At 43.7% G+C, this 27,456-nt stretch overlaps 1 protein-coding gene across 2 annotated transcripts in view; it reads right to left on the reverse strand.

The window, feature by feature from the left end:
* Window positions 1-27,456, reverse strand: part of FARP2 (FERM, ARH/RhoGEF and pleckstrin domain protein 2) — a 211,642-nt gene that overhangs the window by 29,141 nt on the left and 155,045 nt on the right. For both annotated transcript variants that reach the window (XM_084638831.1, XM_084638832.1), the window contains exons 14-16: window positions 18,371-18,549; window positions 8,616-8,705; window positions 33-166 (exon numbers count right to left, since the gene is read on the reverse strand). In XM_084638831.1, the coding sequence (XP_084494957.1) occupies window positions 33-166; window positions 8,616-8,705; window positions 18,371-18,549 (403 nt within the window). The remainder of the gene's footprint in view (window positions 1-32; window positions 167-8,615; window positions 8,706-18,370; window positions 18,550-27,456) is intronic.

Raw genomic sequence — 27,456 nt, forward strand, 5'->3', positions numbered from 1 at the left:
TTGCCTGAGCATACGGCTCTATTAATTCTTACCAGAGTGCTAGCCTTTGCTCCATTTCTTTCAGGAAACTTCGGTGAAACTCATAGATTGGATCTATGTTAGAGAAGAGCAGTGTCATCAGACCTTCAGGCATGGCGTTCTCCTTGATGACTGCACTGCGGAACCACTGCAGGAGAAAATATAAATAACGATCATTTGTCAAATGTTATTAACAGACAATCTGAATTTTAGCTCCTGAAGATACGAGGAGAGACAGAGCAGGAGGGAAGGGGAAACATCGAGGGAAGAGATCATCTAAAGAATATAAAGAAAGATGCAATTTCTCTCCTCGTCAAGCTTCAAAAACTTGAAGCAAGTCATTTGGCCCCAGCCATAGGCATATTCCATGTTCCAGTGGCAAGATGCAGATAGACCATTCTACAACCATAGTAAATTATGTGATTCTGGAACTTTCATAGAATCATAGAATATCAGGGTTGGAAGGGACCTCAAGAGGTCATCTAGTCCAACCCCCTGCTCAAAGCAGGACCAATCCCCAATTAAATCATCCCAGCCAGGGCTTTGTCAAGCCTGACCTTAAAAACTTCTAAGGAAGGAGATTCTACCACCTCCCTAGGTAACTTTCCCACAACCAGTGTTGTATAACTGCTTTTATTTCAGCACTAATGTAATGGTTCTTTTGTAAAGCTTGTAACAGTAAACTGAATTATTCAGCAGTTGGAGACATTTTGCTTTGTATTATATATTTTTTCTTAATATCTTTAGTTCTCAGTGTTTTCACAGGGAGGAAGGGAACATACCTTATGTCTTTGAGGAGCCAGGTATTTCAGTTATCTTATGTACAGTTTAGAATTTCTCAGGTGAAAGAAGAGGAAGTTACTCACATTGTGCAGTAATGATGGTTCTTTGAGATATGTCCCCCCTATGGGTGCTTCACTATAGGTGTGCATGCATCCCCACACTGCCGATCAGAGAATTTCAATAGCAGTCCGTCCCATCCACACATGTGCATTGCCTCACCCACCATGAGGCCAGCTAACATGCGCAGGCATTTCCCTCTCAGTACCTTCGCTACCACAGTGTTTATTAGCGAAACTCCAAAGTAGAGGGTAGGATGTGGAGCACCCATGGAGACAAACATCTCAAAGAACCATCGTTACTGCACAAAGTGAGTAACTTCTTCTTTGTCTTCGGGTAGTGTCCCTATGGATGCTCCACTGTAGGTGACTCCCAAACAGTTACCTTGTGCAGTAACTGAGTTTCTTCGAGATGTGTGTCCCTGTGGGTGCTCCACTTCAGATATCGATGTGTCTTGGCACCATCAACCGGAGACTTATGGTAGCAGTGTCCTCACAGTTTGTGCGTGCGCAGTAGGCATCATGTGGTGCCGTTGGTGCTGCGTCTAGCATGCTCACAACCCAAGCCCTCCATTTCCTTCTCTATTACAGAGTCCTAGCGACGAACTCCAAAGTAGAGGTGAGGAGGGTGGGTAATGGAGCACCCACGGGGACACACATTTTGAAGAACCTCAGTTACTGCACAAGGTGAGTAACCCTCTCTTCTTCTTTGAGTGCTGTGGGTGCTCCAATTCAGGTGACTGTAAAGCAGTGCCCCTCGGAAGGCAGGAGGAACTTCAGGTTCATTTGAGTCGTAGAGGTAAGTATGCTTAGGCCAGCTATGGCATCAGCCCTGGAATCTTGTGTGATTGCATAGGGCTCAGTGAATGTGTGGACAGAGGTCCAAGTGGCCACCCTACAAATCTCTAGTATTGGAACATTGTTTAGGAACGCTATAGAGGTTGAAACTGATCCTGTGGAATGCACTCTGATGTGGGTAGAAGAGTCCGCATTCCGAATATGACAGCAAATGTTGAATGCATGTAGAGATTCATTTAGACTAGTGAGTGGATATTGCACAGCCTTTCAAACACTTGGTAGTAGAAATGAAAAAAGTCTAGGAGATTTCTGGAAAGGTTTGGTCCTTTCCAGGTAAAACGCTAATGGCCCCCTGATGTCCAATGTATGCAAGACAGTCTCTGCTGGAGTCTCATGAGGCTTGGGATAGAACGTAGGAAGATGGATTGGTTGGTTCATATGAAAGGATGATGTTACCTTTGGTAGAAAATTTGGGTGCGGACGTAGCATGACCTTGTCTTTGAAGAATATTGTGTAAGGAGGATCGGCCATGAGAACCCCTATCTCACTCATCCTTCTGGCAGAAGCAATAGTGACCAAGTGTAGGAGGGAACAGGTGGCTCAAATGGTGTTCTGGTGAGTCCTTTCAATACCAGACTGAGGTCCCAGGCCGGAGTAGGTTGGCAAACCTCTGGGTAAATGTTCTGGAGACCCCTGAGGAAGCGTTTACGATGGGGTGAGCGAAGACTGAGGTCCCATCAATCTTATGATGGAATGCTCTAATGGCCGCAAGGTGGACTTCCATTGAGCTTGTTGCTAAACCCGAGCATTTCAGCTCCAGCAGGTACTCCAGCACTAATGGTAGCAGTGTTGTGGAGGCCGGTATGTGTTTTTCTTGACACCAGGAGGAGAATCTCTTCCATTTTGAAGGTAAGTATTACACGTGGTCGCTTTCCTGCTGTTTAGTAATACATGTTTGACTTGTTCCGAGCAGGCTAGTTCGCCATAATGGAACCATGCAGGAACCACATTTGTAGATGGAGTTTCTCCAGATTTGGGTGAAGAGTGCAACCGTTGTTCTGAGTCAGTGGGTCCATTTGGCAAGGGAGAGCTTGAGGGGCACATATCGCCATGTGCGCCATATCCCTACCATGCTTGCCTGGACTACACCAGGACTCTGAAGATGACCTTGGCCTTGTCTAGGCATATCTTGTGTACCACACATGATATTAGGGGAATCGGTGGGAACATGTACATGAGTTGTACATCCCATTTGATGAGGAAGGCGTCCCCCAGTGACTGTGGTCCCATTCCTGCTCTCGAGCAGAACATTGCACATTTGTGGTTTGTTGGCGATGCGAACAGGTCAATGAGGGGAATGCCCCACTGGCAGAATATGGATAGCAGGACTCCTTCGTTCATTTCCCATTTGTGGTCTCAAGAGAAGTATCTGCTGAGCGTGTCTACCTTCGTGCAGTGATGAGCTGCCAAAATCTTAACAACGGGTTCCCTCCTCACCCCATGAGGGGGTCGTTGCCCACCCCCACCCCCGAGGATCCCTGTCCCATCCACCCCCTTTCCCTGTCCCCTGACTGCCCCCAGAACCGGGCAGGAGGGTCTCGTGGGCCACCGTAGTGGGTGCCCACCCCTCCCCCAAGAGCCAGAGGCACCTGCCGGGGGGCAAGGTGTGGAGTCCCAGCGGCGTTTACCTGGGGCAGCTCCTAGGAAGCATCCGACAGGTCCCTCTGGCTCCTAGGGGCAGGGAAGCATATCTTGGGGGGAGCAGGGGGAGCGGCTGCTCCCCGACTGATCATATCAAAAGTGGCGTCTTAGGCGCTGACTCCCTGGGTGGTCCGGGGCTGGAGCACCCACGGGGAAAATTGGTGGGTGCAGAGCACCCACTGGCAGCTCCCCACCCCAAGCCTGGCCCCAGCTCACCTCACCTCTGCTCCGCCTCCTCCCCTGAACACACCGCCCCGCTCTGCTTCTCCATGCCCCTCTCCCCCGGCTTCCCGCAAATCAGCTGTTCTAAAAGGGCTTCTAAATTTAACGACCGGTTCTAGCGAACCGGTGCGAATCAGCTCCAGCTCACCACTGCCTTCGTGTTCTGACAGCCAGGAAGGTAGGATGTTGAAATGTTGTTATGTTATGTTGTGGTGTATGCACCAGTTCCACAGTTTCATGGTTTCGGTGCATAATGAATGAGATTGATGACCCCCTTGGCAACTGATGTAAAACATGCAGGCAATGTTGTCAGTCATTATGCGAATTGATTCGTTGTTTATGTGAGGCAGGAAGTGTCTGCTGGCACTGCGGACCATGCATAGCTCTAGTATTTTGATGTGTAGCTGAGACTCTGCAAAAGACCATTTGCCTGGAACCATGTGCTGATGCATGTGGGTGCCCCAGCCTATCAGCGAAGCATCCGTCATGATTACTATTGATGTGGGTTCCTGTTGGAACAGGATGTCCATGCATACATTTGCTGGTCTTGTCCACTAGTGTAAAGAGTCCAGGATACGGGGTGGTACTGTAAGTCGTTTGTGCAGTCTGTGCTTGCTGGGTATGTATACGGAGTTTGTCAGGGTTCCCCCCCACTCTGAAAGACCCCCCCTAAGCTAATATTCTACCATCTTAGGTTAAAACTTCCCCAAGGCACAAATTCCTTTCCTTGTCCTTGGATGGTATTGTTGCCACCACCAAATAATTTACACAAAAATTCAGGGCAGGGTCACTTGGAATCCCTATCCTCGCAAAATATCCCCCCAAGCCCTCTCACTCCCTTTCCTGGGGAGGCTTGAGAATAATATACAACCAATTGCCTGAGTAATGTGAGCACAGACCAGACCCTTTTCTTCAGGACACTAAAAATCAATCAGATTCTTAAAAGAAGAACTCTATTATAAAGAAAAAAGTAAAAGAATCACACCTGCAAAATCATAATGGAAGGGAACTTTACAGGGTAAGAAAAAGATTTAAAACACAGAGGATTCCCCTCTAGGCTCAGCTTCACAGTTACAAAAACAGGAATAAAACTACCTCTGTACATAGGAAAAATTCACAAGCTAAAACAAAAGATAACCTGATGCATTTCCTTGCCTTACTTACAATTTCTGTGATTTTAGATGGATTATTCCAGGTATATTTTCAGGATATGCTGTACCTGCTTGGCTTCTCTCTCCGTCCAGAGAGGGAACAACAAAGAGAACAAACAAACAAATCCTTCCCCCCCAGACTTGAAAGTATCTTCTTTCCTCATTGGTCCTTCTGGTTAGATGCCAACTAGGTTATTTGAACTGTTTAACCCCTTACAGGTAAGGCAATTCAGTACAGCTGCCAAGGAGGGATTTTATGCTACTCTTTCCTCTATATTTATGACAGAGTGTAACCAGCCCTGTAGGCAGGGCATATGTAGTCCTGCATGTTGTACCTCAAACACTGAGGCTGCCATGTGTCCTAGCAGTTGCAGGACAGTACGAACTGCTATTTGGGGGCTGACTCTTACCTCTGAGATAAGGTTTGTCAGAGTTGCAAATCTGTTCAGGGGCAGGGATGCCTTGGCTTCTATGGCATTGAGATGCACCCCAATGAAGTCCAATTGCTGAACAGGAATTAGATTGAATTTTCTTTCATTTATCTGTAGCCCTAGATCCCTGAAGAGTGCTACTGTCGTCTGGACTGTGCCCAGTGCTTCTTGTTGAGTTGGGCCTTTGAGAAGGCAATCATCCAGGTAAGGAAAGATCATAATTCCCTGTTTGTGTAGATGTGCCGCTACTACCGCTAGGGTTTTGGAGAAAACTCTTGGTGCAGTAGATAAGCCGAATGGTAGTACTATGTACTGGAAATGTTTGTGTCCTACTGAGAATCACAGAAATTTCCTGTGAGCAGGGTGTATGGCAATATTAAAATACGTATCTTGGAAGTCGAAGGCTGAAAATAAGTCTCCCTTTTGCAGTGCTGGAAGTATCGTGCCAATGTGATCATCTTGAACTTTTGAATGCGTACAAACTTGTTGAGCTTCCTGAGATCCAAGATAGGTCTCCTTGCCCCATTCTTATTCTGGGTCAAGGAGTACTGGGAGTAGAATCCCTTCCCCCATACTGTTAAGGTACTCATTCCACGGCACCTAGTTGTAGAAAATGATTGACTTCTTGCCAGAACAGGTGCTTGTGAGAAGGTTCCCTAAAGATGGTCGGGAGGTAAATGAGATGGTATAGCCAATCCTACGATCTCTAAAACACCCATTGGTCCATGGTTATTAATGCCCAGATGTGGTAGAATGGGTAAAGCTGGTGACCAAAGCATGGGGACAGATCTGGTATAAGCACTGCCTGGTGAGGGAGGTCATCCACACCCTCAACCAAAACTTCAAAATTGTTGTTTGAGTGGAACTGTTTGAGAAGTCAGTGGTTGAGATTGAGGTGTTCTCCGTCCCTGCAAACATAGGCATTGTCTTTGATTCTTGAATTGCCTCTGTTGCTGTCGGTTGAAAGAGGAATCCTTGTTCCATTTATAAGGCTGGCATCATCTTCTCTTCGCAGGCGGAGTGTAGATCCCCAAATTGCAAAGAGTGGCTCGAGAATCTTTCACTGAGTGGAGCACCTCGTCCATCTTGGCCAAAAATAGTTTCTCTCGGTCGAAAGGTAGGTCCTTGACCTTGGATTGGAGTCCTTTAGGTATGCCAGAGGATTGTAGCCAGGATACCCGGTGCATAACTACAACCGTGGCCATGGTTCTGGCTGCCCTGGCCATGATGTCCAAAGACACTTGGAGGGCTGTTTTAGCTATGAGTTGACCCTCATTTACAATGGCCTGAAATTGTGATTGTTCCTGCTTGGGGAGCTCCACTGAGAACAAGCTAAGTTTCCCATAATTATCATAATTTTATTTAGCCAGCAAGGCCAAATAGTTGGCGATTTGGAACTGTAATGTCGCTGAGGAGTAAATTTTTCGCCCGAAGATGTTGAGCCTTTTGTGGTTCTTTATCTTATGGGGTCGATCTAAACTGTTGTTGTTTGCCACACTGATTAGCGGCATCAACTACCAAGGAGTTGGGAGGTAGGAGCAAGAAGAGCAAGTCCACCCACATATCACTTTCTATCTGCCCTTTTGCATGTCGGAGAAATTGCGGCCAGTGTCTGCCAGACTGTTTCTGCGGGTTCCAAAATTGCTCTGCCCATCAATGATGCAATTTTGGAAGTAGATGAAGGTTGTAACATTTGTACCAACTTATGCTGGTTTGTCTGCACTTCCTCCAATGGGATGTCCTGGCTTTGGTCGACTTGCTTAAACTGTTCCTGAAACTGTTTGAAGTCATCTGCCAAGGTAGGCGGTGGTGGCATGATTACCTCATCCAGGCAGGAGGAAGAATTGTGAGCAGGAGATGTCGCTTCCTGATCAGTGCCTGTTTCTGTGTTAACCCCAACATCCTGATCCTCACTTGGCTGTGGGGTGGGAGACTTGGGATTAGACCTCAGCTTGCCTCTATGCGCCATGGATGGCCTGGAGTGGGGGCCCCAGTAAGTTGCCCAGGGTTCCCAATGTGTCCATTGCATTGGGAAGGCCATCAGTGGATACATCCACTGCAGTCCGTATCACGGTTGAACCGAATGGTTTTAAGAGTATTTGGGCCCCATCTGGCTCCAGGATGGTCAGTGGTCTTTCGGTGATGAGTGGTGCAGTGAGAAAGTGAATGGTTCCTGCACATCATCATCATCTTCACTGGACAAGTGTACTGCGTCATGAGCAGTATGGCGATCTCCTCTATAACTTACAGGAGAGCCCTCAGTACCGAATAGTGGGGACGGCGGTGCCTACGAGACAGTTAAGTCACTCTGTTGCAGTAGATTCTGTGATGATTCTGATATCGGTACCGTCAGGGCACTCTTATCGATGATGACACCGGTGCCATCAGTTGTTGTGTTGGTTTAGTTGGCACGGTCAGTGCCAACTTGGTTTTCTCAACCAGTGCCGACTGCGATGTTGGTGCTGTGGGGAGGAGGTGTGGGGGGCATGGTGCCTGAGGAGATGCTTGGTACCGAGTCTCTTATGGGTGAATTCGGTGCTGTGGAGGAGACACCTCGCTGTCTGTGCCTTGACTCTGTCTCCTTCGCTCGGGACTCGGTGGTGCCTGGAGCATCGTAGGTGCTCACTTGAGCATGTGTCAGTAGTGACCTGGCAGGAGACCACCTATGTTTCTGCGGTGCTCTCTGCATAGACGCCTGCACCCTCTTCCTCAGTCTTTTAGAAGGAGGTACGTCTCCTGTCCCTGCAGGGGGATGGGCGGGGGTGCCCGGAGAGGAGGTCTGTTGGTCTGTCTCTGGTTGGAGATTTCTCCATCAGTATCATTTTCAAGCAGAGATTTCAGTCACGCACGGTTCTCACTTTCTGATTACTGCAGAGGGTGCACTTTTGCAGGATATGCGCCTCCTGAAGACTTCAGACACACACACAGTGTCTGTCCAAAACAGGCACTGCTTCGCGGCAAGAGCCACATTGCTTAAAGCCTGGGGAGTCAGGCATCTTAACGGTTAACTGACTTCGGTGTGGGGAAACTATGGGGAGGGTAAGCTGGGAATATAAACGTTTTTTTTTGTTTTACTAAAACTATCACTAACTCTAATTACAACTATTAGAAAGACTAACTACTTAAACTGCTATTTTTAAAAGTTTGGCGAGAGTGATGAACAGTGCCCCTGAGCTCAGTCTTCAGCAGAGGATGGCTGAGAAGGAACTGGATGGCTCAGGTCATGCGCGCGCTAGACACGGCACCAATGGCACAGCAAGATGCCTACTGCGCACATGCGACCCACACGGACACTGCTACCATAAATCTCCAATGGACGGTGCCAGGATGCACCGACACCTGAAGTGGAGCACCCACAGGGACAGCACTCAAAGAAGAATTTCTATTTTTTCAAGTTAATGGTTAAAAACCTGGTCCAAGGAACAAGAACATTAAAGAAAGTTTAACACTCTTACTACTGTAATAACTTCTAGGTCTTTCACATATGTCCGTTCAGTAGCAAGAATCTCCTTTGCTATGAAATACACCTTGTCTGTTGGACATTGCTGAAAGAAAAGAAAACTACCAATTAGAATTAAACAAACATACATATATTACATTTCTTATGTTTAATCATGAACTCACTTTCAACCAGTTACTGTATCTCTCTGGGGAGAATTCAAGCAATGTTACTTTGGCAAAACTGTTACCTCCTGCTCCGAAAATGGAATGTTTCATTTCCAGAGTACTGGTAGCCAGATCAGTGTTGGATTTCTCAAACAAACAAATTTGTTGTAAAGTATTTTTTATTTGAGTCTAAAAGAAACCTCTAAACTAAATTAGATAACAATACCACTTACACTTAGATAGCGCTTTTCATTCCAAAATCTCAAAGCACTTTACAAAAGTGGGAAAGGTATTTTTTCAGCTTTGACAGATTTTAAACGATTCTGTAATAAATTTAAGTACGACTTGTGTTTCTAATACAACAGCATCAGTGTTTTGTCAGCTTCCGAATCACTCTGCTTTCATTTACTCAAAGGTGACACTAATTAGCAAAGCTCTTGACTCCTACTGATGTAAAGAAATTCTCAAATTCTTGTAATTTCTAATACCCTTACTCCAGTTCAGGAGTGCTTTCCTCCAGGAGTCATCCCATTAAACTTCAATGGGATCACTTGCGGAATAAGAAACTAGTCAACGTGAATAAGGCATCAGAATCTGGTCCTTTGGTAGCTTTACTTTAGACACCTATAATCATCTTGCATAATTTTACCTGACATTAACCTAAAGAGTCTTATTTTATCAATTTTCTATTCCCGTCAAAAAACAGTAAAACCTCAGTAGGGCTCCCTCTCATAAACAGTCTTTCCACAATACACCATAGTTTCTCTAACCTCTCTGAACAACAGAGATCTCATAGTTCCTTTAACTTTCTGACTCCCTTCTGTTGTACTTTTTTTCATTTCTAAAAATATTCTATTTATAAACAGGTTGAACAATACATCACATTTCAAATGTGGCCTTACTAATTCCTTATACATTGCTAGAATAATTTCTGCTAAGAGAAACAAGATGCCATTTTGTACAATCCAGTCATCTTCATTATTCCGCTCTTTAAATTACAAGTAAATATTGTGCTAGAGGTGTTCACATCTACTCATCACTGCCATAGTTACTGTGAGTGCTCAGTATATCACAGAACACAATTAGGGCTCTAAGTTTATAGGAGTAAATTTTAGGAAAAGTCATAGATTTGTCAAAGCAGGAAAAGTCAAAGTGACTATTGTGAGCTGAGATCCACTTAGGGACATGCAAACTATGCACAGGGTGCTCCTAGGAATGGTCGTGTGATGTCAGCAATGCATTCAGCGTAGGTGACAAAGGCAGTGACAAAAGGAGTACCAGATGGAACAGCCTGCCTTTGACCTCTGCACCAATGGTACTGCTGTGCTGTGAGCTTCTGCACAGCAGGTCCCTCGAGCCTGGCTGACCAGACAGCTCTGCTCCGCTTCTCTCAACGCTGGTCTCCCAGCAGCTGCCACTTACCTCATCTACAGGCTGCTGCAAGTCCCATCTTGGCCACCTACCTACCTACGGGAGGTTCTTTGGGCCTCCAGGCTCCTTTCTCTCTTTTCAGAGTAACAGCCGTGTTAGTCTGTATTCGCAAAAAGAAAAGGAGTACTTGTGGCACCTTAGAGACTAACCAATTTATTTGAGCATAAGCTTTCGTGAACTACAGCTCACTTCATGCATACTGTGGAAAATACAGAAGATGTTTTTATACACACAAACCATGAAAAAATGGGTGTTTATCACTACAAAAGGTTTTCTCTCCCCCCACCCCACCCTCCTGCTGGTAATAGCTTATGTAAAATGATCACTCTCCTTACAATGTGTATGATAATCAAGGTGGGCCATTTCCAGCACAAATACAGGTTTTCTCCCACCCCCTTTTGTGCTGGAAATGGCCCACCTTGATGATCATACACATTGTAAGGAAAATGATCACTTTAGATAAGCTATTACCAACAAGAGAGTGGGTTTGTGGGGGGTTGGGGTGGGGAGAAAACCTGGATTTGTACTGGAAATGGCCCACCTTGATTATCATACACATTGTAAGGAGAGTGATCACTTTACACAAGCTATTACCAGCAGGAGAGTGGGGTGGAGGGAGAGAAAACCTTTTGTAGTGATAAACATCCATTTTTTCATGGTTTGTGTGTATAAAAACATCTTCTGTATTTTCCACAGTATGCATCCGATGAAGTGAGCTGTAGCTCACGAAAGCTTATGTTCAAATAAATTGGTTAGTCTCTAAGGTGCCACAAGTACTCCTTTTCTTTTTTCTCTCCTTTGCAATTCTCCCCACCCCCCTCCACCCCCAGCCATACAAGGAGGGTTTTCAAGCCTGCTGTGGTCTCAATGGAAAGACAGAAGAACCTGGGGTAAGTGAGTAAGAAAGGAAAACTGAGCATGTGTGGGGAAGAGGGTGGTTTGGAAAGGAGAAGTGAAGGAAGAATAGAGATGGAGATGTCAGGGAAGGAGGAAAGATGTAGGGGGGTAGTGCAGGTGCCTTCCAAAATTATTATATGCCAGCACTAATTTGGAGGATGATAAATGAATGCAAGGAAGAGACATACTTGGAGAGCAACAACATTGTTAATACTGAAAGATATATTGTTCAGATGAGAAGGGGCAGGACAGGATAAGTAACTTATATGTAAAGGAAGGAAGCAGTGAAATAAGGAGATTGGTGAGACCACTCTGGATGAGGTAGAATTATTTTATTTTGAGATTAAATGCAATAAAGGAAATAAGTTGACAGAGGAGCTTGCTATAAGATGCTTCATCAGAAGGAGCAATAGAAAAGTCAGCAAAAATTAAAAAGCTTTGCAAAAGGAACATAATGGTATTAATGAGAGATTTCAATTATTTGAACACAAACTGGGACCCAAGAAGTGGAAGAAATAAATCAAACAGGCTTTTAGACAGGGTTATATATATATAAGAGATGCTATTTTTTTTAGGCTCTGCTTTGTGCTTAATCATACAGGGCAGGTAGAGAGGCCACTATCTGTCGAAGAGGTCAGTCAGTTGATTGATGCATGTACATACCACTCATAGGCTGGCCTATATATCACTATCTTTACCTGAGCAGCAGCCAAATCAGAATCCAACTGAGGAGGAAAGAAGTTCAGAGAGAGGAAAAAACAACATGCTAAATTTTTTCAGGGAGGAAATGGATGGGGAAGGAGATTGGGGATTCTGTCCCAGAAAATATTTTAAAAGTGAATAATCTTTGGAAGCACCTTATTAGCATGATAAATGTGACACTCATTCCCTTCTTTCCTTTTGTCTTAGGGCTTGTCTACACTACCAAATTAAGTCGACTTGATCTGATTTGACCTCAAGCCTCCGAATTAATTAAGTCAATTGGGCATGGTCACAACATGCTCATTGTCTCGATTGAGTGTGTCACTAGCAGTGCCTGCATCAGTGCACAAAGCAGTGCATCATGGGTAGCTATCCCAAAGTGTAATTTGCCACAGTGTGCTTTGGGAAGTTTGTGCAATGCCTCATGGGACCAAAACATTGTCGCAGGGGAGAATGGGAATATTGCATCAGTATCCCATAATGCACTGTCCTCCCTCCCTCGAATCAATGGCAAACAATCCAGTGGTTTTCGCATCTTAAAATTGCCGTGTGTATGCCATAACCCCAGAAGAATGGAACCTGCTCAGTTGTGCACTTTTGCTGTGAGCATCTCAAACACCTCGCGTCTTCTCCTGCATTATTTCCAGAGGCGAAGTAGGGTCTGCTGTGTGGAACATAGCAATGCCCTACAAGCAGCCCTGCTGCAAGCCATTGAAAAAAAAACAATTCACAGTTGCTGCTGGCAGTCACAGTGCAGCTGCACTCTGTTGAGCACTGTTTCTGGTCCTATGAAACAAGCACTGATTGGGGGGACCACATCGTTTTGCAGGTATGGGATGACAAACAGTGGCTGCAGAACTTTTGAATGCAGAAAGCCACCTTCCAGGAACTTTGTGAAGAGCTTTCCCCTGCCCTGCAGTTCAGCAACACAAAAATGAGAGCTCCTCTAACAGTGGAGAAGCAAGTGGTGATCGCTATTTGGAAGCTTGCAACACCAGACAGTTACCGGTCAGTGGGGAATCAATTTGGGGTAGGTAAATCAACTGTGTGAGCTGCTGTGCTCCAAATGTGCAGGGCCATTAATCAACTTCTGCTATGAAGGGTAGTGTGTCTGGGAAATGTGCAGGACATAGTGGATGGTTTTGCTGCAATGGGGTTCCTTAATTGCGTTGGGGCGATAGGTGACATGCATATCCCCATCTTGGCACCAGACCACTTTGCCAAAGAGTACATAAACCAAAAGGGATACTTCTCAATGGTGTTACAAGTGCTGGTAGATCACAGGGGGCGTTTCACCAGCATCAACGTAGGATGGTTGGGAAAGATTCATGACACGTGCATCTTTAGGAACTCAGGTCTGTTCAAAAAGCTGCAATCCGGGACTTTCTTTCCAGACCACAAACTGAACATTGATGATGTTGAGATGCCTATAGTTATCCTGGGGGACCCAGCCTATCCCTTGCTCCCATGGTTCATGAAGCCATACACTGGCTGTCTGGACAACAGTAAGGAACAGTTCACTATAGGCTCAGCAAGTGCAGAATGGTGGTTGAATGTGCCTTTGGTCATTTAAAAGGGCACTGAAGAAGTTTACTAACAATGTTGGATCTTAGTGAAGAGAACATCCCCATGGTTATAGCTGCCTGCTGTGTGCTCCATAGTATCTGTGGGGAGAAAAAGGGGGAAATTTTCCACAGGGGTGCGCAGTTGAGACAGATCGCAAGGCAGCCATTTTTAAGCAGCCAGACACCAAGTCGATAAGAAAAGCCCAGGTGCTATGTATCCGCAAGGCTTTGAAAGCCGTTTCAACAATGAGTCACAGTAATGTGAGCTTCTTGTCTACATTGTGCTTTCCCAAAGCTTCACTTGCCTTTTAAAGCCACCACCCCCACCCAAGCCTACAGCTTCCACTCAATAAAGAACATTTATTTCTCAAATCCATTTACTTTATTTAACAAACATAAGTAAAGAGGGAGAACAGAAAAAAAAGTTAGCCTTGGGGAAAGGGGTTGTAAAGTTGGAACGGGAGAAACATTTTCAGCTGTGTAACACAGCACTGCATTCTAGTCAACATCAAAGCTCTGTGAATGGGCACCTTCTGTTCCTTGTACCCACCCCCTGCGTTAAGTGAAAGGGATAATGGACTTTTCTCCCATGCCTCGTGGAACGCTTTGGGGAGGGTGATTCTGCACCAGGCGATGTTGACTGGCTGGCTGTCCACCAGGGTCTGCAGAGGGACTCTACCCTCCTGCTTCTGTTCCTGCAGTTCAAACAGATGCCTCAACATGTCTGATTGGTCCCTCATAATGTGAAGCATCTCATCTTGTGCCACACACTCATGCTCATGGGAAGCTTTTCTGCTCTCCATGTCCATGTCTAACTTCTCAGACAGTGAAATCCTCCAAGCTCTCAGCTCTGGGTCAGCTGTCCCAGAGGCGTTCGTTATCTCGGTGAACATGTCCTCCTGTGTTCTCTTTCTCCTCCTTCTAATCAGCTAAAGTCTGCTTTCAGGTGTTGATGACATGCTTAAGGATGCATTTCCAGCTGTCAGTCATGGGAAAAAAGAAAGGGACCATTTTACATGCATAAAATGTTTCCATAGCAAGGCCGTTTTCATAATCCCCCCCCCCCCCATTACACTAGGTGCAAGCCATAACAATCAGAATCTGTAACCATTCACTGCACCGTTTTGCTGTTCCAGCCATGGGGAGTAGCTCCCACCCCCAGGTCATGGGTGACCGCACTTTTAATGAAGTTTATGGAAGGCTCATGACAGGAACAGAGGTAGCTAGTCAAACAATTGCCCCTCCCCATAGCACCATGGGAAGCTGTTTATGAAGGGGCGGGGGGAAGGGTTGTGGGGGGAGAGAGACATTTTCACTCCCGAATTGCAGAATCTCACATGTGGGGCCCCAGTCCCCTATCAGCCACTTAAAAAACTTGCTGACCCATGCCGACCACAGTAAAGGCACATTAGTGGCCACGTGGTTTGGCAATCCGGAATGGGGTGGTGGGGGGTTGGTCTACATGCTCTTTTCCAGTAAAATCACTTTTAATGAGAAATTCCCCTGTTTCCTCTGGGTGACCCTATGTGATATCAGTCTCCTGAGGGTAACAGAGGTGGAAAGGAAGATGATGTTGCAAGTGTCCTGGAATAGACCTGGTCCTTATGTTGCTATGCTGTGTACTGCAATGATGCCAGCAGAATTAATTCAGGGGTTGCATGGGAAAGTGTCCTACCCCTGCAAAAAAATAAGACTTCCCTGCCCAAAAATGTTATGCAAAGAACTGTAGAGTACCTCCATGAAAGTTTCCGAGAGATATCAATGGAGGATTCCCAGACTATCCCAGTCCACATAAACAGTCTTTTCCGGGGACCACCCTCTGCATAGCGGGAGCGGCCTCTTGTAAGCAGAAAACCAAAGCAGCTTACTTTTTCTTCACAGTAAACATGCAATACCACCGAATGTGTGTGCCTGCTAAAGTTTAATTGGACTTTGATTATAACTGTGAACTCACCAGAGGTGCCTTCCCCGGCATCACAGTTGGTCACTGTGATATCCTGCGACCCACAGGGCTCCAGGGTTAAAAATATTTCATGGCTCTTAGGGAGAATGGATCCACCACGTGCCTGCTCCCATTCTCCTCCTCCTCCTCTTCCTCATCCACCATATTGTCCTCCCTGTCGTTCCTAGACACTCACATCTGTGAGGTGTCCACGTTGCTTGTGGGGGTACTGGTAGTGTCACCCCCGAGAATCTCATGCAGCTCATTATAGAACCGGCATGTGTGGGGTTCAGCACCAGAACAACTGTTCGCCTCCCGTGCCTTCTGGTACACTTGGCGAAGTTCTTTTATTTTCACAAGTCATTGCTATGTGTCCCTTGTCTAGCCCTTCTCTTCCATTCCATGAGCTATTTCTGCACAGATGTCAGCATTTCTTCTGCTGGATCGGAGCTCTGCCTGCACAGACTCTTCTCCCCACACAGCGATGAGATCCACCACCTCCTGTGCAGACCAGGCTGGAGCATGTTTGGGCGTGTAGTCACTATGATCACCTGTGCTCAAGCTGGCATGCTCCCAATGCTGATCAAACAGGAAATGGGAAATCAAAAATTTCCAGGGCTTTAGCAGAGGAGGGGCTGTTTCCTGTGTATCTGGCTGCAGTGCAGAAGAGTTGAGACTGATCTCCAGAGCAGTCACAGATGAGCACTCGCATTACACAACACTGTGTCTGCACTACCTCACTGTCAACCCATGAAAATTGAATTAAGTGCTATGCCTCTTGCAGAAGTGGATTACAGAAGTGGATATTAGAGGTGACTTAGGTCTGCATAAAGGACCCGGTAGTGTAGACACATACATTAACAGGGCTACATAAGGCGGCTTCCTACGACCTAACTCTATAGTATAGACCAGGCCTTAGATTTACAACGTCCACTCAGACCCACATTTCCTCCTGTAAACCAGGTAATTAAGGCTCTGACTATTGTTGTTGCCCTCCCTCATGCATGGACTGGCTCTCCTCATTATTGACAAGATCAAAGTTATTCAACTTTCTTCTGTCTCCTCTAACTCTATCATTATTTGTATTGTAGTAGCTCCAAACGTCGTGCTAGGTGCTGTATGAACATAAAACAAAAAGATGGTCTCTGCCCTGAAGAACTTAGAATCTGAGTTCTCTTCCTCAAATGTTCCTCATACACAATCCTCCACCTTTCTTCTCTCCCCTCCATCTTATAAGGGGCAGCTGTAGTAAGTGCCTGGCATTAGTTCTGAATATCTCATTCTGCTCATATCTGCTCCATTCTTTGTAACCTAATAGGTAGAGAGGGGTGCACCCATCCTAGATGGAACAAGGGCATATGGTGTGGAACCAGCATGCAGAGAACTCACACAGTGCCTGCAGCAGCAATGGCAGGATGATGATGATGTGTGGCTTCCTGGCCACCACAAACATTTCCAAGCTAAAATCTGGCGGGGGGGGGGGGGGGGAAGGGGGGAGTTGCTCCACTTTAGCATCTTTTTGAATTTATTTTCTAACCTTTACACGTCTCTGAATGCTCCCTTTGAAGAGCCTTTAACATTTCATTATTCTTTTAAAAATAAATATTTATAAGAAGGAAAAAGGTATTTATTACTCTAGATAGTGTACCAACCCTCACCTGATGCCCTTTACACTGCAGAGCAGGCATGGTAATGACATCTTTTAAATTGTCTGTCAGGTGCCAACTACAGCGCTATTTCTATTTTCCCTCTCAAATTCTATTGTTCTTTCCCCACCACTGAGCCTCTTTCCCTTTCCTGAAACCCAGTGCAAGTGCCAAAAAAGAGTTAACACTGCAGTTCTGCAAGCACATGGTGCCACATGAAAGCAATGAGAAACTAAGGGCTACTGAACATTTTCAGACTCAGGACAAGAGTTTTGTAATTTAGAGAAATGCTGGAGAAGACTTACCTGTACTTGTGCAATGATTTAATTTTAGTAAATGGAACTATGATTTTAAAATACAAGACAATTCTTAGCATATAAAAACTTAAGTGACACATTCATGCCCTGATATTTCTATAAAATTACAGCAGCACCTATCAGCACCAACACATTTATATTAGTATTCCCATTGTAAGTCTCCATCTTCCAGGTATTCATAAATAGCCTGTAAAAATTTACCATGAAACTTAAGATGAGTTTCATTTTAAGAAATTATTTTCAAGAGGAAACTGAAGCTTTAGAACTCTCAGAAGTTGACCATACTAAAATCAATTAGCAACAAAAATTCACCCCAAGGCTTAAAAACTTTTATAAATGAGTTTCAATACAAAGGGAATTGCTAAGATATTACACTTTTGAAAAATGAGGTACATGTGACAGAAATGGAAAAAGACTGAGTGCCACTATAATACACATACACACACACGTCACGATTGTTTTATTATTTCCTTTTATATATGATATGCCTGTCATAGAACTGAGCGCAGGTCAATATTTAAAAAAAGACATATAACAAAGTAATTATTAGCTGATACAGTGTCAAAAACAGTTCACTCACCAACCCTCAAAAATAACTGAAAGCTCCGCACTCTAACCTCACCTTCTGATAAAGCCTAAGTAGTTTTTGCTGTGTGCCCTGTAGGTGAACAGATTTTAGCTCTGTGGCGTTGTCCACCCTGGGAAATTAAATCGGATTAGAACAAATTTTTAACTAACATGACGTTAAACTTTCAGTGTAGACAAGGACATTCCAATCAGTTGACAATGTTAAATACAACAACACTGTGCATAGACAAGGATTATGCTGTGCTTAACAACACACACACGACTCCAATAACAGCAACGAGGAGGACTATCCTGTCATGAGGTTCTAATGCATGAGACTCTGGGATCCAAGGGTCAACATACTCCCACTGAATTTTCGATGTAGGAGCTTGCAAACACTAACACTAAGTTCGTATTAGCACAAAGAATATCGTTAATAGTAATGAAGAATATACAGAGAATTGCATCGGAATCCATGCTAAATTAGTACACGCTCCTCACTCATTGCTTAGGTTCTCTGTAGTGCCATTGCCTTACCTTGCGTTTTACTTCCTCTTCCTCTTCTACCCGGGCATTGCCAGCATCACTCAGGACAGGACTCAGAAGAGGAGATGAACCCTGGCCAGCTGGGTTCAAATTCACCTGAAATGTGGGGTTCAAGCTCTGTGGACTCTTCAATGTGAAGGAAGAGAGCTGGGGGTGATCCATTGAGAGGCCTAGAATTGAAGAAGGAAGGGAAGATGGATTGGGAAATGAGAAAACATATGTTATGACAATGCTTCATCTAAAAAAGCCCACTTGCCTACCAGCAACGTAGACATTATTAGCCAAAAACTGTAATTTTATATTACTTCAAAAATGCCAAAGAAATTAGCACACGAACATTTTCAAGCAGATTGAAATCTCTTGAAATAATTGAGTAATCTATACAATTGAGCTATTAGCTGGCAGATATAGTTTGAGTTATTGAACAGAAACTGGATAGGGACTAATAAAATGGCTCAATTCCCCCTTATTGTGTTAAATAGTGATCACTGTGGATTACTTTTACAGAAGAGTACATTTTTCTTTTTTAAAATTAGAATTCTCTTTAGCCCCAGAGAGAAGCGAGGACACATTATTGTAGTTGTATTCCTTCAGAAAACAATCAAATGTCTAGAAAGCAGGGAGCAAAGGGAGGTGGGGAAGGAAGGAATGGAAAAATCTTTCATGCATTCAGAATTTGTGGAAAATCTGATCTCAATATCTGTGTTTGTGGAAGTGGGAAATATGTTGCTAGACATACAGGGACCACATACTATATTTCCCTTTTGGTTCTCTAAATCTACAAAAGTTGTTCAATATTTGAGCTAAATGTTTTACTGGCTTCAACAAATGAAACGGATCTTGTAACTTTGCAGCATACAGAATTTTTAGCTACGTAGAAGAAAATCTTGCAGCATTCATCAGTAATTCAAAGGGTATGGATGGTACAAGGAGCAAATAACTAGACAAAGATGCTTTGCTCTAGATGATTTATTTTGTGGGGGCAAAAAATAAAGACAGGGACATGTGTTATTCAAATTATCATGACCACAATTTTTCAGACAAAGTAAAATGTTGTTTTCCTAAACCCTCCCCCTGATAAGGAGTGAAACTCTGTAGAACTAGACCTTTGAACCAGTACTAAGAACTCATCATAGAATCATAGGCCTGGAAGGGACCTCGAGAGGTCCTCTAGCCCAGTGCCCTGCACTCATGGCAGGACTAAGTATTATCTAGACCATTCCTGACAGGTGTTGGTCTAACCTGCTCTTAAAAATCTCCAATTATGGAGATTCCACAACCTCCCTGGGAAATTTATTTCAGTGCTTAACCACCCTGACAGTTAGGAAGTTTTTCCAACCTAACCCTCCATTGCTGCAATTTAAGCCCATTGCTTCTTGTCCTTTCCTCAGAGGTTAAGAACAACAATTCTGCTCCCTCCTCCTTGTAACAACCTTTTATGTACTTGAAAACTGTTATCATGTCCCCTCTGAGTCTTCTCTTTTCCAGATTAAACAAACCCAATATTTTCAATCTTCCCTCATAGGTCATGTTTTCTAGACCTTTATAATCATTTTTGTTTCTCTTCTCTGGACTTTCTCCAATTTGTCCACATCTTTCCTGAAATGCGGCACCCAGAACTGGACACAATACTCCAGTTAAAGATGTAATGCTTTCCACCCTCAAAATGCTCTACAAACACTAACCTATGCTTGCAACACCCCACTGTGGTATGTAGGTATTATTATTTTTGTTTGGGATGGAACAAATGGGAACAGATGTGAAACAGGGGCTAAGTAACTTGCCCAAGGCCACTTAGCAAATAAGTGACAGTTAAGGATTAGAACGCAGGAGGTCCTTTCTCCGATACCTGTGTTCCGTCCATTAGACCAAACTGCCTCAGAGCTACTACTGGAAGAATGGGCTATACAGCGAGTGCTCATTCCTCCGAAGACACAGCTCAATCGCTTTTCTGAAACTTGCTATAATTTACACAATATTCTCTACATAATAATCCATCTTTCCCATTATAAACCCCTATTTTCAAGGGATTACATGTTGTCAGTATAAAACAGATTCCAGGTTGACACCAGGTAATGCTCCTCTCCACACTAGTACTCCCACTTTAAAATCCACTTTGTGTAACCTCAGCACATACTGTGACCTTTCTTATTTCAATACTAGCTTTTCAGACAGATTCTCTTCCTGTAGTCAGATTACTACAATCAATTAAAAAAACCCCTACACTATATGCATTGCAAAAAATATCAGTCCACAGGAACAGAACTGTAAATGAGACACCCAATATCTTTTAACAAAAAATAAAAAGCAGAGATTAACTGATTGAAGGAGAGCCAGTTATAAGCTTTTTGATACACTTTTGGCAAGAGATGGTTGCTGTTTGACTCAGGAAGCAAAACCACTTAATTGCGTGGCTGCAGCATGACAATGATGAGGAAGCAAATGCATATTTTCACACTGACAAATGCAGGAAGCTAAACGCCATTGCACTCGGTCACCTGGAAGAGATTCAGATTATCAAGGCTATAAAGTTAACTATTAACACGCTTCAGCAAAATCATTATCAAGTGCCTATTGTTTCTGCCCCTGTGTATTTTCTCATTTCAATTGCTTTTAGTCTACCAGACCTACAACACAGGAAAGTAACAATAGGTAACATTTGTTTTTACATATGAAAATACTGCAGGGAAAGTAGTTTACTGGAAGTTTGCCTTTATATGTGAATGAAGGAAGTTAAAATGAGATGGAAAATAATTACCCTTTTTAACATTAAAAAAGTGCAGCAAAAGTGCCATAGAAATCATAAAGACTTCCTATGTACTCAGAAATTAGCACCAGGCTGCAACTGTTCCAACACTTCCTGATGGAAGCAATAATATTCAGAGACAAGGGGAGAACAAGGTATAATTTCCTGCAGCCTATTTCAAATGAGTTGTTCCAGTATTGACTCACGTTACCAGCTCAAAATTTGGGGAGAAACCCAGGAAATTAATCTAAATAGACATTTGTTCTTCTTTATCTGATTTCAAATACTATTTTTCTTGACGTTAAATTAAGATTATGAAATTCAAGGCATATTCAACTAATTAAGTCTGAAAATATATACATTCAAAAATATAGATACCAGGTGTTTTCTTTCAAGTAAGATTTTTAGAAAAGGGATAAACTAGGTCTAAATGCAATATATTTCTTAGGCTGTAAGCTCTTCTAGGCAGGGACCATTCTCCCCTGTGTCCTTATGCATTGGGGGTGTAGGGCAACAGTGTCTATCATGTTTGTGTCACTGGGATACAATGACTTATTCATGGAAGATGTTACAACAATTGCAGTTTTATAATATGTAGGATTATGCTACTGGAAAATTCTTTAAAGGGACAATAGCAACCTATTTAGGACCCCAATCTTCTCTTTTCTAGAAAGGATTGTAAAATCTCACACAACACCCTAATTTTTTAGGAACTTTTTTTATTTGAAATGTGACTTTAAGAGTTTGATACAAATGCACATACCACCTGTTACAGTCAGCAAAATGGGTTAAAATACATTACAAATGCAGATTTCAATTTCATTTCTCTCAGAAACCTATTACAAATTTAATATGAACTTTTACTAGAGCAGCAGTGAGGAAATCCTCTGGCAAGTCATGGAGTGGCTCTGTAGCCTCTTCTGGTGGAGAGAAGATAATGGAAGGATCCAAGTAGTAGTTCAGGAAGTGCCCATCATTTTCAGCAGCTGTTTAAGGTAGAATCCTGATAAATATTTATAAGTAGGTGGCAATAAGATCAAAATGTTTGTTTGGTTTCTGTTCTGGGCAGATGATGGATATGAAGGATTCCCACCCTAAAAAGGAGGCATCAGTATCAATGGATATTACAAGAGAATTACTTTACTTAAGAAAGGCAGATTTTGGTATCTAGTTGACAGAGCCTCTTTAATCTTCTTCATCAAGCCAGAACACAGGACAGTAAGAATGAGCAATTACTCACTGCAGTTTTTCTCTTAATATAAAGCAGGAATGGGGGATGCATTATGAAACTGGGATGCACATACAAGCATGCAAAAAACTCTCAATTTGCTCTTGCTCTAGATATAATGAATAAAATTATGCTCTCACATCCTGCGCAATCACACTGAAATCAATAAACTTTGCATGTATGTTTGACACAACAAGCTGTATGCTCTAAACCAAGAACTCAGTACCTTTAAAAATACTGCTACTTTAAAAATAGTGATACGTGTTTCAAACAAAGACGTATATGAATTGTCCTAAAGGGCTAGTATAGGTGTGTGTATATAAAATTATAGATATGGGTGGGAAATTTAAAGCCCTCAATATTGCCTGAACCTTACCGTTGTTTTCAATGGATGCAAAATTAGTCCGATGTGGATTGCTTTTGAAAATTTCTATCCTATAGCTGCTGTACAAATATTAGTAAAATGTTAATTATTGCATTGGTGTTTGCTCATAAGATCGCCTTTCACAAGGCCATAAGGAAGAGCGATGGCCTTTATCTAAGAAGCTAACATCCCAGACCAATATATAATCATAAAATCAAAACTTGTTCACCTACAGTTTTTTTAAATATATCCAAACATGCCAAAGATTTTGTTTGGACACAGCCATTACTGAAATACCTTAAACACGTTCTACATGTGGACTGGGAATCCATTTTCTAATAGTTGATTACCTTCATTGAAGAGGGATGTGAGCAGCCAAACTGAAGTTCGTGGGAAAAAAATACAGTTTAGGACTGTATACAACATTGGTCATTAGCAGGATTTGGTTGTTTGGGGTCTGCTCATTTAAAAAATACTTTGCTTTTAACTCAGTTGCTCTAATTACTATATCCAACCTTTAATGTTTTCTTCAAGGACACAGTTGATTCATAACCCTTTTCAACATAATTATCTTCTTAAAATGTATGTTTTTTCCCCATTAAAATGTGTTTAAAGTACTTTTCTGTTCTCTAAAATCCAGACTAGTTTGTTGAAGAATAAGGAGCTTATTAGCCACAGGGCTCCTCGTTAGCTTGGCCAAGTAGTGTGCTCAGAGTATCAGTAGTTATTACTTCCCTGAACTACTAGGAATTTATCCCCCTGTCCAGTTGAAACTTGGGAAGTGAGGGTAGGGAGGAGGATAGGAGGCAAAGATCTGGAAAGTTGTTACATGACATGAAGAACCACGTGCTCATTCAACCAGTAGTGCCAGGAAAAAAAGGGTGGGAGGCACGCCAGAGGGGCATGGTTCTAAGTCTGAGGAATCCATTTTGAAGCACTTGGAGGAGACGAAGGTGATCAGGAACAGTCAATGTGGATTCACCAAGGGCAAGTCATGCCTGACCAACCTGATTGTCTTCTATGATGAGATAACTGGCTCTATGGATATGGGGAAAGCAGTGATGTGATATATCTTGATTTTAGCACAGTATTCCAGCCAGCAAGTTAAAAAAGTATGGACTGGATGAATGGACTATAAGGTGGATAGGAAACTGGCTAGATTGTCAAGCTCAATGGGTAGTGATCAACGGCTAGATGTCTAATTGGCAGCCGGTATCAAGTGGAGTACCCCAGGGGTCAGTCCTGGGGCCGGTTTTGTTCAACATCTTTATCAATGATCTGGATGATGGGACTAATTGCACCCTCAGCAAGTTCACAGATGACACTAAACTGGGGGGAGAAGTAGATATGCTGGAGGGTAGGGATAGGGTCCAAAGTGACCTAGACGAATTGGAGGATTGGGCCAAAAGAAATCTGATGAGGTTCAACGAGGACAAACGCAGAGTCCTGCACTTGGGAAGGAAGAATCCCATGAACCGCTACAGGCTGAGGACTGACTGGCTGAGCAGCAGTTCTGGAGAAAAGGACCTGGAGATTACAGTGGACGAGAAGCTGGAGGAGAGTCAGCAGTGTGCCCTCATTGCCAACAAGGCATATTGGGCTGTATGACTAGAAGCATTGCCCGCAGATCGAGGGGCGTGATTATTTCCCTCTATTCGGCACTGGTGAGGCCACACCTGCAGTATTGCATCCTGTTTTGGTCCCCCACTACATAAGGGATGTGGACAAATTGGAGAGAGTCCAGCGGAAGGCAACAAAAATGATTAGGGGGCTGCGGCACATGACTTACGAGGAGAGGCTGAGGGAACTGGGGTTATTTAGTCTGCAGAAGAGAAGAGTGGGGTGGGATTTGATAGCCTTCAACTACCTGAACGGGGGTTCCAAAGAGGATGGAGCTTGGCTGCTCTCAGTGGTGGAAGATGACAGAACAAGGAGCAATGGTCTCAAGTTGCAGTGGGGGAGGTCTAGGTTGGATATTAGGAAACACTATTTCACTAGGAGGGTGGTAAAACTCTGGAATGGGTTACCTAGGGAGGTGGTGGAATCTCCATCCTTAGGTTTTTAAGGTCCGGCTTGACAAAGCCTTGGCTGGGATGATTCAGTTGGTGTTGGTCCTGCTTTGAGCAGGGAATTGGACTAGATGACCTCCTGAGGTCTCTTCCAACCCTAATATTCTATGATTCTTCGAGGCACAAATTTGTTAAATCAGCACAAAACTGCATCTGGCTCAGCATTAGGGACAACAGCACGAGACCACATCAGAGAGATATCACTATTGTAATGGTCAGGTTTAAAGACTAAAGTGAAACTGACAACGATGCACGACAGCCACTTTCTATACTCCCCAGTTTGTCTTCCTCTAGTGCTATCAACTAGATTGCCACCTTCATTTTTACTGTACTATCCATATTTCATAGTTTGAACTGGAAAACAATCAGGAGATAATACCTCTTAAAATCCCTTGAATTTAGAGCCAAGGACTGTGTTTATTGAGATGTAATAAATTGTTAAAAAACATTCACATACATAGTAAGCCACATAAAATTAATGTTATAGCTATGAAATAAACAAAATAAATCAAATTCACAGTATTTAGGAAGGAAAATATTATGTATGTCTTCCAATGCCTATACAATAGCGTGGAAAAGGAAGATGAACAGAAAGTATTTGAAAATACATACAATACATAAAAGGCTGTTTAAAGTGTGGTTCTTCTCTTAAAAGTGACTGCAAAAATAGCACCCTCAACAGATATGTTTTCTGTGTGCATTCAGAGCCATTCGTCACATTAGTGACAAAAATATATTTATATTCTTTTTTCCCTCTGGTCAGCTATGTAAAGCTTTTACAGCTTTAGGGGGGTGAGCTCAGTTCTATTTCTTTTCACACATCAGAGTTAAGAAAGTTCTAAAAAGAAAAGGAGTACTTGTGGCACCTTAGAGACTAACCAATTTATTTGAGCATGAGCTTTCGTGACCTACAGCTCACTTCATCGGATGCATACCGTGGAAACTGCAGTAGACGTTATATACACACAGAGACCATGAAACAATACCCCCTCCCACCTCACTGTCCTGCTGGTAATAGCTTATCTAAAGTGATCATCAAGTTGGGCCATTTCCAGCACAAATCTAGGTTTTCTCACCCTCCGCCCCTCCCCCCCCCCACACAAACTCACTCTCCTGCTGGTAATAGCCCATCCAAAGTGACCACTCTCTTCACAATGTGTATGATAATCAAGGTGGGCCATTTCCTGCACAAATCCAGGTTCTCTCACCCCCTCACCCCCCTCCAAAAACCACACACACAAACTCAATCTCCTGCTGGTAATAGCTTATCCAAAGTGACCACTCTCCCTACAATGTGCACCATTTCCAGCATAAATCCAGGTTCTCTCACCCCTCCACCCCCATACACACATAAACTCACTCTCCTGCTGGTAATAGCTCATCCAAAGTGACCACTCTCCCTACAATGTGCATGGTAATCAAGGTGGGTCATTTCCAGCACAGATCCAGGCTTTCTCACCCCCCGCCCCCCGGGAACACACACACATAAACTCACTCTCCTGCTGGCAATAGCTCATCCAAACTAACCACTCTCCAAGTTTAAATCCAAGTTTAACCAGAACGTCTCGGGTGGGGGGGGGCAGGAAAAAGCAAGGGGAAATAGGCTACCTTGCATAATGACTTAGCCACTCCCAGTCTCTATTTAAGCCTAAATTAATAGTATCCAATTTGCAAATGAATTCCAATTCAGCAGTTTCTCGCTGGAGTCTGGATTTGAAGTTTTTTTGTTGTAAGATAGTGACCTTCATGTCGGTGATTGCGTGACCAGAGAGATTGAAGTGTTCTCCGACTGGTTTATGAATAATTCTTGACATCTGATTTGTGTCCATTTATTCTTTTACGTAGAGACTGTCCAGTTTGACCAATGTAAATGGCAGAGGGGCATTGCTGGCACATGATGGCATATATCACATTGGTGGATGTGCAGGTGAACAAGCCTCTGATAGTGTGGCTGATGTTATTAGGCCCTGTGATGGTGTCCCCTGAATAGATATGTGGGCACAGTTGGCAACGGGTTAAACTTGGATTTAAACTTGGAGAGTGGTCAGTTTGGATGAGCTATTGCCAGCAGGAGAGTGAGTTTATGTGTGTGTGTGTGTGTGTGCCCCCAGGGAGGGGGGGTGAGAAAGCCTGGATCTGTGCTGGAAATGACCCACCTTGATTACCATGCACATTGTAGGGAGAGTGGTCACTTTGGATAAGCTATTACCAGCAGGAGATTGAGTTTGTGTGTGTGGTTTTTGGAGGGGGGTGAGGGGGTGAGAGAACCTGGATTTGTGCAGGAAATGGCCCACCTTGATTATTACACACATTGTGAAGAGAGTGGTCACTTTGGATGGGCTATTACCAGCAGGAGAGTGAGTGTGTGTGTGTGTGGGGGGGGGGGGGGGGGCGGAGGGTGAGAAAACCTGGATTTGTGCTGGAAATGGCCCAACCTGATGATCACTTTAGATAAGCTATTACCAGCAGGACAGTGGGGTGAGAGGGGGTATTGTTTCATGGTCTCTGTGTGTATATAATGTCTACTGCAGTTTCCACGGTATGCATCCAATGAAGTGAGCTGTAGCTCACGAAAGCTCATGCTCAAATAAATTGGTTAGTCTCTAAGGTGCCACAAGTACTCCTTTTCTTTTTGCAAAGACAGACTAACACGGCTGTTACTCTGAAACC

Source organism: Lepidochelys olivacea, assembly GCF_965140295.1.
Source record: "Lepidochelys olivacea isolate rLepOli2 genome assembly, chromosome: 9".
Taxonomy (NCBI): domain Eukaryota; kingdom Metazoa; phylum Chordata; order Testudines; family Cheloniidae; genus Lepidochelys; species Lepidochelys olivacea.